Below are 12,260 nucleotides of genomic sequence, written 5' to 3' on the forward strand. Positions count from 1 at the left end.
ACTTAAAACTAAAGTGAATCAATCATATGGGGCTGACAGCCCAGAAAGAGCACTCTGCAGTAAGTGCTACCTAACCTATTTATGGATTGAGTTCCCCCAAATGACACCAGATCTCAAAAATGAAAACAGATGTGTTGTTTGGCTTTGAATAATCTTGATTTTGGTTTGTTTTGGTTTTTTTTTTGTTGGTTTGTTGTTTGTTTTTTTTTTAAGTAGCCTCTGATCTGTGCTTTTTCGTGTTATTAAAGCCTGTGAAGTCCTGTGTAAGTGCCGGGTGCTGCTGTCATTCTTGTAGGTATTATTTTCCATGCCAGCGCTGGTTAGCAGTTGAGGAAGATGATGGTCAGATTATCAGGGAGCTGGTCCCAGTGGATGAAGCATTTGTAAAGAAAGATTCTGAAAATGATGGCCAGTCTCCTGCAACGCTGGGCCTGGAACAGAAAGGTTTATATTAGCCTTGTGTTTCTTCTCTTGAAAGGAACTGAGTTAATAGCACTGCTGAGGGCACTAGCACTTAGCAGTAGCAGTTACTCACTGTACTGTAATTTTGCCCCTACCATGAAATTTTCAGGTGTGAATGAAATGTGAAGTGTGTGTCAGACAGCAAGGAGTGAACCCTCCTCATTTTTAGTTGATTTAATCATCTTGCAAGATTGGACCCAAAGTGACAGAGCTAGGAAGATGGGTAACATGTTCAGTCATCGTCTTTTAAATGAAATACATATTTGTTGCTAGTATCTAAGGAATAGATCTCATTCATGTCACATCATGGAATGTAATGGTTAAATGTTTCAACATAAAAGTGAGCAGGGAGTAAACATAGCCAAAGAAAGGGAAGGGACCTAAATTTATCTCACTTTCCATCTTGCTGCTTATGTCAGTTGTCCTCCAAAATAACTTTGCTTCACTTGTAAATAATTTTGCATGGTAACCACAGAGCAGTGACACACTCCTGGGTCTGATGCTTCAAGGTGCTGAAGGCCCAACTGATTTCCTAGCCGGTGAAAGGTTTTAAACTCTCCCCTAATTTCCTCCTCAAATGCTTTTGAATACGTGAACAATTTCCACAAGTTGTACAGTCAAAAGAATTCCACAAAGTGTTTATCCCTTTGATTCAGGAGGATGTGCTGGTTAAGCAGCATTTTGGAAATGTGTGTAACTATGGAGAAGATGTTCCATTTTGGAAATCTTGGTTAGGTTATAGCAGCGCAGTGAAGACTATATTAGACTTTTCCACATTTTTTTATGAGTTGGCTGCACTTGTTAAGTGATGGTGCAGTAGAAACCCTCCTGATGATGTTGTTCTGCAGGGTGTGTTTCTGAGTATGAACTGTATATGTCGGTGTACATACCTTCTGGTACGTGTTATATGCACATACATTATTTGGTGCTGATAATATAAAGGGGGGGGTATGTGGGGTTTTATTGATGAAATATTATAGGCAGAGGCAGCTTTGAGGAGTGTTTGAGGTTTCCAGGAAGCAAATGTGAAGGCTTAAGCACATTTCTTATCTGTAGACGTGCAGGCAATGCACTGAATGACTGGAGCAGGAGAAGATTCTACAACCAGCTCACCTCAAGAGCTACCACAGCATAGGAGAGGAATTAGAGATTACAGCATGACTGTGATCAGTCAAAATGAAACTCAAACCAAGCACACATATGGAAGGAAAAGTAGAGTTAACTCCTGGTCAGCCTTCACACTCTTAAATTGGCGTATTTTATCTGACAGCTAAATCAACGACATACACTGTGAAAGTGAAAACCGGGGACAAGAAGAATGCTGGGACAGATGCCAACGTCTTCATCATACTCTATGGAAGTAAAGACGATACAGGTATGGCTTCACACAGTGTAAAAAGATGGCAACTCACTGTTGGACCCCTGAAAAGACAGGTCACAGTCTCCTTTTATATCCTCAATACCCCACCTCACTCCTTTTTAGTACAACGTTATGTTCCCGCTGTCGGTGAACACATCGTGGTGACTTGGAGCACACCAGCAGCTGCTCTAAGTCACTGCTGAACTTTTTGAGGCTGATTTGCACCAGCTGCTGGTCTAAAGGTTTTAATTCCAGTTATAGAAACAGCATAGTTGACTGGGACTACGTTACTGAGCAGTGAATGCGGTGGATTATTTGCTTTCCTCAGCAATGAATCAGCATGCTCCCAAAATCCAGCCCTCCTCTGCCTCTTTGAGTGGCCCAGAAGTATTTAATCAGCTGATGAGCAAATCCTCTTGGAAGCAGCTGAGCTGTGTATGCAGTGACTGGGATGCCCGTGAGAGTGACAGGGAACTGACGAGAAGCACTGATTTCTTTAGCTGTGAACACAGCACAACAGCATCGTCCTTTTTTCATTGCCAGAGGATCATTCAATGGAAGAGTTCTGTATATTTTGGGTGATGGTACAGACTTGGGCTCAGAGGAAGGGACAAAGTTCAGATCTCGAGATGAAAAGCCAGTTTTTGCATTTTAGCCACTTCCCTCGTTCCACTGTTGACATTCCCAGAGGATTTGTTTCACACACTGAACAATGTCCTTTTGCATCGCCACAACAGGGACAGTCAGCCTAAAGGCCTCAAAGATTAACAAGAACAAATTTGAGCGTGGGAAGGTAGATGAGTTTACAGTGGAGTCTGTGGACATTGGAGACCTGAAAAAAATCAAGATAGGCCATGACAATAAAGGTAAGATAATCTGCTTGGTAATGCAGTATTTCTAGTGCACTAGGCACGTTGCTGTATAAAATAACCTGCCTCCAAGACCCCAAATGTCATTTACCTTTCAGTGACAGATCCTTGCTGTCACTTTGGCTGTTGCTGCTACTATCTTTTCCGCTAATTGCATTCCCATGTCTGTGGCAATATGAGCTCAGTAGTGGCAACTTGCAGGGAGCTTTGCAACCTCTGCCTCTGCAAGAGTTTCCTTAGTTTTGCAGCCATGTCCTTAGAGAGATTTCTCAGATATCACTGAACATCATTTTTGTTTTTGTCATGTGGGACCTGTAGACTTGTCTCAATTCTGTATTAATTTTTATGTTGTTGTTTTGATTATCAAGTCTTGGCTGCCTTTCAGACTTGGCTGTGTCTCTACTACAAACAAGGTAGGCAGTGGGGGGATGCATGGATCCCTTCCCCTGTGGGGCAGCAAGGGACATGTTCGTTGATAACTGCTCTGTATTATTACAAAGGCAAATTAATCCAAGCGATGGAGTAATTAGCATTTCCATGCGCACATCTTTAGCCTGACAGATATAGAAATGTAAAGCATTTTAGCTCGATGAGTTTTGTGTTATATATTTTATTTTTCCTTTGGCAAAAGAGAGAAAGATTTATTTCTCGGAGGTCTGGAACGCATTTCCCATTGTCTGTAAAGGCTCTGTGGGTTATTATTCACTGTTATCTTTCCAACCACAGGTAATTCAACTGGCTGGTTTCTGGAATGGGTGGAGATTGATGCCCCATCACTGGGACAGTGCCTCAAGTTCCCATGTGGACGTTGGCTGGATAAATCAGAGGATGATGGAGCCATTGAGAGAATCATCTTTCCCGCAAAACTGCAGACAAGAGAGTATACCCCATGTGAGCAGAATGCCATTTCCCCAGGGTACACCCATCATTACAGAAGATTAAATTACACTAGCTCATGCGGTTTTATAGGCTTGGCCTCTCCCTTGAATTGGCTTTGGAAAATTTATAAATAGATCATGTGCCAGCTACTTCAATTACTACAGGAAGGTTCCTCTGGGTGCTCTAGACTAACAGTTCCTGTATTTGCCAAACCAGAGAATCATTAGAAGTCATGTGGATGTGTCTGATTTTCTCTTTGCTCCCTTTTCCCCCATCCTATCCAAGTCCTCTGCTCATTCCAAGCTGTTCTTCCTTGTTTCCAGTTTCCCTTTGATCTTGTTCCATTCTAATATTGCCATTTCTGTTGTCAAAGCAGACACTTTGGTCTTGCTTCCAAGCCTGAGTTCTTCCAGTGCCTTTGGCAGTGTTCACCCATATCTTGCTGACCTTCTTCCAGACTTTTTTCAGAGTGGTGTTTTTCTGATAATATTGTACCAGTCTGCCTCTCCTAGTATTCTCTAATTTATTCCTTACTCTTCATTCCTCTTTAAAATAATTTTTTGAGTAAACATTACCCCAGCTCAACTCCTTGTGAGTACAAGCTTATAATTTTTGTGTCTGCTATGGCAACTCCAACTCTCGCATTCTGGCAACTTCTTTTCCTGTCTCCAGAATATTGAGCATCAGATAACATGGCCTTCATGAAATAAATGAACCATTCTTTTGCTTATTCTGTAGCCCTCTTCCTTATTTTCCTCTCTCTTGAGCATCTTTGACTACGTGTAGGGTACTCACAGCCTTGGGACTGAACTTGACTTGTCCCTCCCTGATCTGCTTCATTTCAAGTTGTTGATAAATATTTTTTGTCCAACCACCACAGTGCTGCTAAACCACCTTTTTCTTTCAATATGTTGGATGCCACATGATGAAGGATGAGGCCTGGTGCCTCAGAGTTGATTACCATGTCATGTCCTGCTAGGTGCTCCCTTGGTCAATCTTAAGAGATAAGTTGTACACACCAAAGCTGTCTCCTATCTCATCTCATCTCATCTCATCTCATCTCATCTCATCTCATCTCATCTCATCCCTCAGTGTATGCATTGATGATTTCAAAAACCCTTACCTCCTGCAGTCCCTTATATAAATATCAAAATTTAGAGCTGCCCAATCTCTGTTTTTCTGCCTCAGTTGCCTTCTTCATAAGTAGCTGTGAGAATAACCACACAGATGCAGATGTTGACTATATAATTTATTAATGGCCCTGAATATCATAATGATGTAGGAGTTTCTGACATACCATGCATTTCAGTACCATACTTTGTGTAAACCTGATTTTTGTCAGCTGTCCACATCCAGCCTTTGGAAAAAGCCAGGCCTCTCTGGCAAACACTTTGCACCAGGCTCGGTGTCAGCTTAGGCTTTTTCACCATTTAAACCATTCCCTCTGTGTTATTTACTGCATTCTGCTTTCCTAACAATTAACCCGGGGTTTTCAGTTTGCCAGAGGTAACTAAACGGGTTTGATTTGTTTTATGATGACTCGTGCCAGAATTGTTTCACAGTGAAAACATGTCATCCGCAGTCTAATTAAAATCATCCCTGTGGGGATACAGCTTTAAAAGTGCCATGTAAATGAAATGGGTGTCTGACAGCTGAAAGTTGTGCTGTTGGTGACCTTGTTAGGGTGCTGCTTTGCTGATTCAGTTCTAAGCTGATGTTAATATTCAAGCAACAAGACCAAGTGCTACGGACTTCAGCAGAGAAGATAATTTTATATTCATAATGCATAGTGTGTGATTTTTTTGGTCTCTGGGATTTTTTTCACCTCTTCTTACATACTGGGGAAACTATTCCAGTTTTGTTGCAGCACAGCAGAGCAGATTTCATTGGGTTGGGCAGAAAGAATATTGAGTACCTCCAGGCTGACTCTCTGTAGAAGAAAACTTCTTCATCTCTGTCCTTCTGAGAGCTGTATTTTGAGAGCCTGGCTTTTTAATGAATGCCTTGTCTCTGATACACATAATCAGAGTTACTCCAACAGTAATAGAGATGGTGCCAGGAACCTTCTCTCCTACCCTAACAGCAATGCTGAGTCTGAAATGTAGTGCAAACTGCTACACAGTAAATAGCAAAAATGACTGAAGTCATGGCAGAGTAGGAGGGTGGGGATGAGAAGCAGCTGAGAAGATTGTAGTCAGGGGAGGGAAATGGTGGAAGCTGTTTAGGGGGTGTATGGGACAGAGATGACCAGGAGCAGATCCTGGTGGTAGCAGAATCCAGGTGTTGAAGGCTCTGCTTATGTGTAGCAACATGGACTGCAGGGACAGTGTCTTCCTGAGGCTGGAGAGGTCCCTGCAGCTAACTGGTGATGCCCAGGCCTTACCTGCTGTTTTGATTTCAGAAAGGCTTTAAAGGAGGTTGGGACAGGATTCATTTTCCCAAATGGAGCACCTGAAATTGCGTGTCCTCACAACAGTTCTAAGTTGCCATTGTGATTGTTTGGTCGTTCAGAGGGTGGATTTGGGGAATGACGTGGCTAACCCCAAGGAATATGCCTTCATTCCTTGACTGAGTCTTTCTTCAGACTACATTGGCTTTAGTGATTACATCTGGAGAGGTAAACACCAACCTGATGTGTGGGCTTCTGAACATATGTTTCTTACTCAGTGAGCTAAACCTCATCTCACCCTGAAAACTGAGGATATTCAGCAAATCCATAACATACCAGGATCAGAGCCCCAGTCTTATTCCTGGGTCAGCCTTATTCCTGAGCAAGTCTGAGTCATACTCCAGCAGGACTGAGAAGCTGTGAAGATAAATAGAACAAAAAGAGGCATCAGACTTCGGGGTCATGGGACATTCTGGAGAAACCAAACCACAGGAATAGAATAGGGAAGTATTTGTAGTCTTGATCCTTACTGTTCTGCATTCACCATTGGTCTGGCTGTAATTTAACCTGTTTGCCTCAGTGTTTCAGAGAAGTACTAAGTGAAAACAGAACAACAGAGAATTATTTTTTCCTTATGATTGATATTTGTGATACGTTTAATAATGGAAATAGTAGGACTTTTTTTATCAATAATACTATCTTGAATATTTATATACTGCCTCCAGTTATCTTAACTTCATCCATCTGCCTAATTGCTCAAAAATTTATGAATTCATGTTTTGCTTTAACACTTGAGGTGTTGAAATAAATCTTGTTTCAGTAACTTTGGATGGCAGGTATAAATATAGTGGGTGTTTTCTGGTCATGTGATTAACCTAAAATCTCATTACATGAACATGTATCAAGGTCAATTTGCCTTACAGCATTAAAGGAAATTCCTTTGGATTTTCCTACGTCTGACCTGCTGGATAACCTTAATGACCACAAGTGTGTGATTCCTACCCTGTCCCCTTTCATTGCAGAGTCTTATAATTCATTTCTTGTTTCGTTAAATGTTTCACAGTAGCATTGCTATGCTGCTTACTGACTTCTGTTGGTTTGTTTCCCTTTTCTGCCCTTCCCTGAACCAGTTGTTCCTTACGAGATCACGGTGTACACCAGCGACATCTTTGGGGCTGGCACAGACGCTGACGTCTTCATTGTTCTCTACGGGTGCGATGGGATCTGCACCCGGCAGAAATCCCTGTGCCTCAACAAGAGAGAGCAAAGGATGTACTTTGAAAGGAACTCGGTGAATCAGTTCATTGTGGAGGTAAGATCGAAGGTGCTCACTCTCATCTTGTGTTTTCTCAAGGGGATTAAGACGAGAAAAAGGAGCGAAGTGGGGGCCTTCTTTTAGGGAAAACTGTTCAGCTCTTTCACTTGTAGAATGTGCATTCAAAACTCTGTTCTCCAGCAGTCTGACTGCGCACTGGGTCAAATCTTTTCTCACTGACCTTCAGTGAGTAGCAACTCCAAGGTGCAGCACACAGTGTCCCTGTGGCCGAGTGCCATGTTAACACTTGGAAAGGCTTGTGCAACTTTGTCGTGTTGTACCAGTACGTGGATACGGGGGCTTGTCCTTCCAGGTGAAGTTGAGAGCCACTTTGAGAGGCCTTTACATCTTCCATTTCCTATACCATACTTGGCAAACAGAGGATATCAGCCTCTGTGCCTGCCGGATATAATATGTGCACCTATCCTTATCAGCTCTTACTTGCCTGAAGATTTTCTTTCTCCTGCAGTTGGCAACACTTTGAAGCAAAATTCTTTTTCTTCTGTGTGCTCAGACAGAAAAGCCGTCATCTGGTGGCAGACAACATGATTTTTCTATACCCAGGCCTAACTTTTTGAAAGATCTCGCAAGTATTTCCTGAAGTGTTTGCACAAGTGTATGCAAATAGTGAACTAGTTCACATCGATGAGTGAGCTCATTTACAGCAACACAATTAGGCAATTTCTGTTCAGAGTATATACTTACTGCTGAGAATTTGTGAGAGGCAAAAATACAGCCAGCTCTGGCTCTGGCTTATCCTTTAGGAACTGCTACATGCCCTTACCTTCCTTTCCTGGCTGCAACAGCAACACTGACTTCATAGAGGACCTTACAACCTCTCTCTGTTTCGGGTGGGGATTGTTTTTGTAATTGAAAGGAAATCTTAAACCAAATTTTTTTACAAGTTAAAATACTTCCAGCCCACATTGTTGTTATATGGCATGAATCATATAATAAATCCCCAGTGTGATTCCTTAAAAACAAAGAAAAAGACTTATTTTGGTGGAGTTTCCACATAGTTTTTCATAATAGAGGTTGCATTAATCCACAGGTATAAATCTTAAGCTGAGTGTTATGGTTATATCTTTATTACATAAGATTTATTTCAGATTTGGTAGAATCTGAAGCACAGTATTTTTCTTAGATGAAGCAAGGGGAAATGCAGCGTGTTCTCCAGATTTATAACATCATATTAACCTGTCCCCAAGCTCCATTCTCACTTCACCAGTTCCTCTTTCTGCAGAAGATGGGGATGAAGAAAAATATATTCTTCTTTCACCTACTTGTGTAGAGCCATAATTTGGAGTTCAACAGACCTTAAAAACAATTTGGGGGACCTCAGGAAAGACAAACTGGGAATCGTCTGTTTGTTTTGGTGCTTTTATCTGCCTCTATCATTTTGTATTTTGCAAAAGAGGCACAAAAGATTAGAGACTGCTCTCAGCTATGGTTCCAAGTGATGATTTGCTGGACATGCCTACAGCAGGGTAAAGCCCACTTCTTCTTGAACATGGATCTTTACTGCTCAAGCATCACTTTATTACTATGTATTGATTAAAAGCCTCATTGAAAGATGAGTATTTGTCCAGGACAAAAGAGGAAAAATAATTTTCCCCTGATGTATAGTTGTGTGCATGTGTGAGTTGTAGAGATGAGTTTGGGTTGTTTAATTATTTTACAGTGAATCTTGTGCTGTCTGAAGTCAGGGCAGGGCTGATGAAGTCAAACCTAGTTTGTTGAGTGTGAATTCCTTGGGTAGTGCAGTTATACTGATTTATGGAGTCTTCTAAAATTACTGCTGTCTTTTCTTCAGTATGGACACTTCTGTCAGCTGGGAACAGAAGGGAGTGGTCTCCAGTGATGCAAATTGATATGTTCCATTTTCTCATGTTTTCCAAGAAAATAAGACTCTAAAAGCCCAAGAACAGAAGGACAGCTCAGTGTTCTTCTATGTGCAGAGGAGATTTGCAGCCAGTCTTGGGCTTTTAAAGGCCAGATATACAAAAGTTTGCACTGAAATCAGCAAAAGCTATTACTTAGGAGCAAATTTCCATTTTTCCTGTTCAAGCCTTTGAAAGGGATGTCAGTTAAAAGTAATGAACTAGAAACAAATTACCCAAGTAATAAGGTGAGGCATAAAAAACTCATAAAAAGTAGCCACTTCATAAGATGATTGTCCTGTTGACTTTCACAGAATGGCGCTGGGATTCTGTGGTGGAACAGGAGAGATAATATAATGTGCCAGGCTGTTTAGGTAGCAATTCCCAAACAATTACCTTCATTCCTACGCATTCAGAGAAGCCTGAGATGCAGGATTGCAGTTGTGCAACCCAAACTGTCTCATGCTATGGTTAATTTGTGCAGACCAAGGTTCTCTACATTCCTGGAGCAGGAGTTCTGTGAAAACTTTTAGCTAAAATGCAAGTTAGGGCATAACTATTTAGAGGAGATCATGGAGATGCTCCAAGGGTTGGAGCCCCTCTGCTCTGGAGCCAGGCTGGGAGAGCTCGGGGTGTTCACCTGGAGGAGAGAAGGCTCCAGGGAAACCTGAGAGCCCCTTCCAGTGCCTAAAGGGGCTCCAGGAGAGCTGGAGAGAGACTGGGGACAAGGGCATGGAGTGACAGGACAAGGGGGAATGGCTTCACACTGACAGAGGGCAGTTTTATGGTCGATATTAGAAAGAAATTTTTGGCTGTAAGGATGGTAAGGCCCTGGCCCCGTTTGTCCAGAGAAGCTCCATCCCTGGAAGTGCTCAAGGCCAGGTTGGATGGGGCTTGGAGCAACCTGGGATAGTGGAAGGTGTCCCTGCCCATCACAGGGGGTGGAATGAGATCAGCTTTATGGTCTCTTCCCATCCAAATCACTCTAGGATTTTATTCTATGATTCTAATATGGCATCAACACTACTACTTGCTTCCTCATACAGACTGGAAAAATAAGAAATAAGCTAAAGAAGCAATGCCTCAGAAATCACCAGTTGTTAATGTCGTAATATTTCTCTGCTTTTTGTTTGTTTGTTTGTTTTGAGTTGGCTTTCTGGTTTGGTTATTTTTTTTAATTTGGGTTTGGGGCGGGTGGTGGTGGTGATTGTTCATTTGTTTTGCTTGGGTTTGTTTTGTTTTGTTTTGTTTTTCCTGTAGCTGGAGGACGTTGGTGACATGATTGAAAAGATCCGCATAGGACACAAGGGTGGAGGGCTGAACTCGGGATGGCATCTGGACCGTGTGGCGATTCGGAGGCTGCTGCCAAACGGGAAGGTAGGCTGTGAATCCCAGCACTCTGCGCCACGTTTCCACGAGCAGCCGCTTCCATTTCCCCAGGCGCATCTTCTGTGTGCAAAGTGTGATTAACACTGAAAAATGACTCCCTAAAGAGCAATGTGCACTAAATGAACTTGCTGGAGCTTGGGGATCTGGGGACAACGAACATGTATTGCCATGTTTTATTCTTCGGATGTTGATGATAAGGCTCTGCAGTCACTGGCTTTATAAAGCTTCATCTTTTCATGTGTAGCTCTGTTTTGGGGAATCGCAGGGAAGGAAGTGGAAAGTGGGTGTAGCATTTCAAAATAAAAAGTATTGTGGCTAAACAGGAACAAGAAGTAATTTCATCAGTCCCTTAATTCTGGAAGAATAAGTGCGGGGAGCCAGTACAACTAAGACAAGCAAAATGCCTGTCAGTGGAAGTCCCTGAATCACTCATGTTAAGAAAATCAAGTCAGATGCTAGGATTTTTGGTTGCTCATGTCAGCAGGATTAAGGCAGTGCAGTCAGATTGATCATCTTGATCTTGTCCACATAAGAAACTCTTCCTCAGCCCTGCTTTCAGATGCTGGCTATAGGAACAGGAATAAATCTGGCTGTGGGGAAGTTCGGAAGAAAATCACTTCTTCAAGGGTAGTCCAGAAGAGCAGTAGCTGTGTTTGGGAACACCTGGGCTCTCTCCCCTTATTCCAAAGGGAAGTCAGCTTTTATCTCCACTCAAGTCTGCCCCCTCCTCAAGTGACTTCTAATATCAAGTGTTGGTGTAAACACAGCTTACTCAGCCATGGTGAACCTACTTCTCACCTTGCTTCCTCCTTCAAAATTTCCAGGATGTGTTTTACTCTCTTTGCTACACAATCAACTCAAAGATCTGCCTTGAGCCCTCCTTACCACAGAATCATGAAATTGTTTAGGTTGGAAAAGCCCTCTAAGATCATCATCATTCTCCCAGCATTGCCAAGGCCACCACTAACCCACACACCCAAGTGCCACATCCACACAGCTTTTAAATCCCTCCAGGGATGGGGACTCCACTACTGCCGTGGGCAGCTGTGCCAGGGCTGGACAACAATTTCTTCTTTCAGGGGAGAAATTGTTTGCAATATCTAACCTAAACCTCCCCTCATGCAACTTGAGGCCATTTCTTCTTCTTCTGTCTCTTGTTACCCGGGAGAAGAGAACAACCCCCACCTGCCTCCACCCTCCTTTCAGGGAGTTGTACAGAGGGTGAAGGTTTCCCCACACTCCTATCCTCCTGTACAAGCTTCTTCCCAAGCCAATACTCTCTGATTTTTTCTCATGATCACCTATTTGCCAGTCTGTCATTATCAGACCCGTGCTGTATGGCCCAACCCTTGCCTCGTAAAGCTTCATTAGGTTATTGAACAAATATACATTTTCAGAGATATTGTTATTGGTCATAGATTAGGGAAGATGCAGAGGAACATGGAAACCAAGGGAAAAGAGATTCCTGGGCTACTTCTTTCTACACTTTGTGAAGTACCCGAGAGTTTCAGGTTGGGTGCTCTTCCATTTGCTCAGAAAGGGTCACAGGGCTGCCCCCCCTCTGCAGTCATTGCAGCAGCTTTGAAGGGCAGATGGGTGAGAAACCTGAAGGTGGAGGGAGGGAGGAAAGCCCTGAACAACTTAGGAATGGAGAGGTTTACAGTTCTGCTGATCTTTTGATTATGGCATGGGAAAGAAAGAAGAAAGCAGAGCACTG

General features: G+C 42.6%; 1 protein-coding gene across 1 annotated transcript in view; it reads left to right on the forward strand.

Moving 5' to 3' along the window:
- LOXHD1 (lipoxygenase homology domains 1) overlaps positions 1–12,260 on the forward strand; it is a 152,649-nt gene that overhangs the window by 78,622 nt on the left and 61,767 nt on the right. The window contains exons 23-28 of the mRNA XM_018078765.3: positions 296–444; positions 1,733–1,837; positions 2,560–2,688; positions 3,418–3,582; positions 7,090–7,271; positions 10,415–10,531. Coding sequence (XP_017934254.2) covers positions 296–444; positions 1,733–1,837; positions 2,560–2,688; positions 3,418–3,582; positions 7,090–7,271; positions 10,415–10,531 — 847 coding nt within the window. The remainder of the gene's footprint in view (positions 1–295; positions 445–1,732; positions 1,838–2,559; positions 2,689–3,417; positions 3,583–7,089; positions 7,272–10,414; positions 10,532–12,260) is intronic.

The sequence above is a fragment of the Manacus vitellinus genome, unplaced genomic scaffold (assembly GCF_001715985.3).
Source record: "Manacus vitellinus isolate BGI_N305 unplaced genomic scaffold, ASM171598v3 scaffold_42_pilon, whole genome shotgun sequence".
NCBI lineage: Eukaryota > Metazoa > Chordata > Aves > Passeriformes > Pipridae > Manacus > Manacus vitellinus.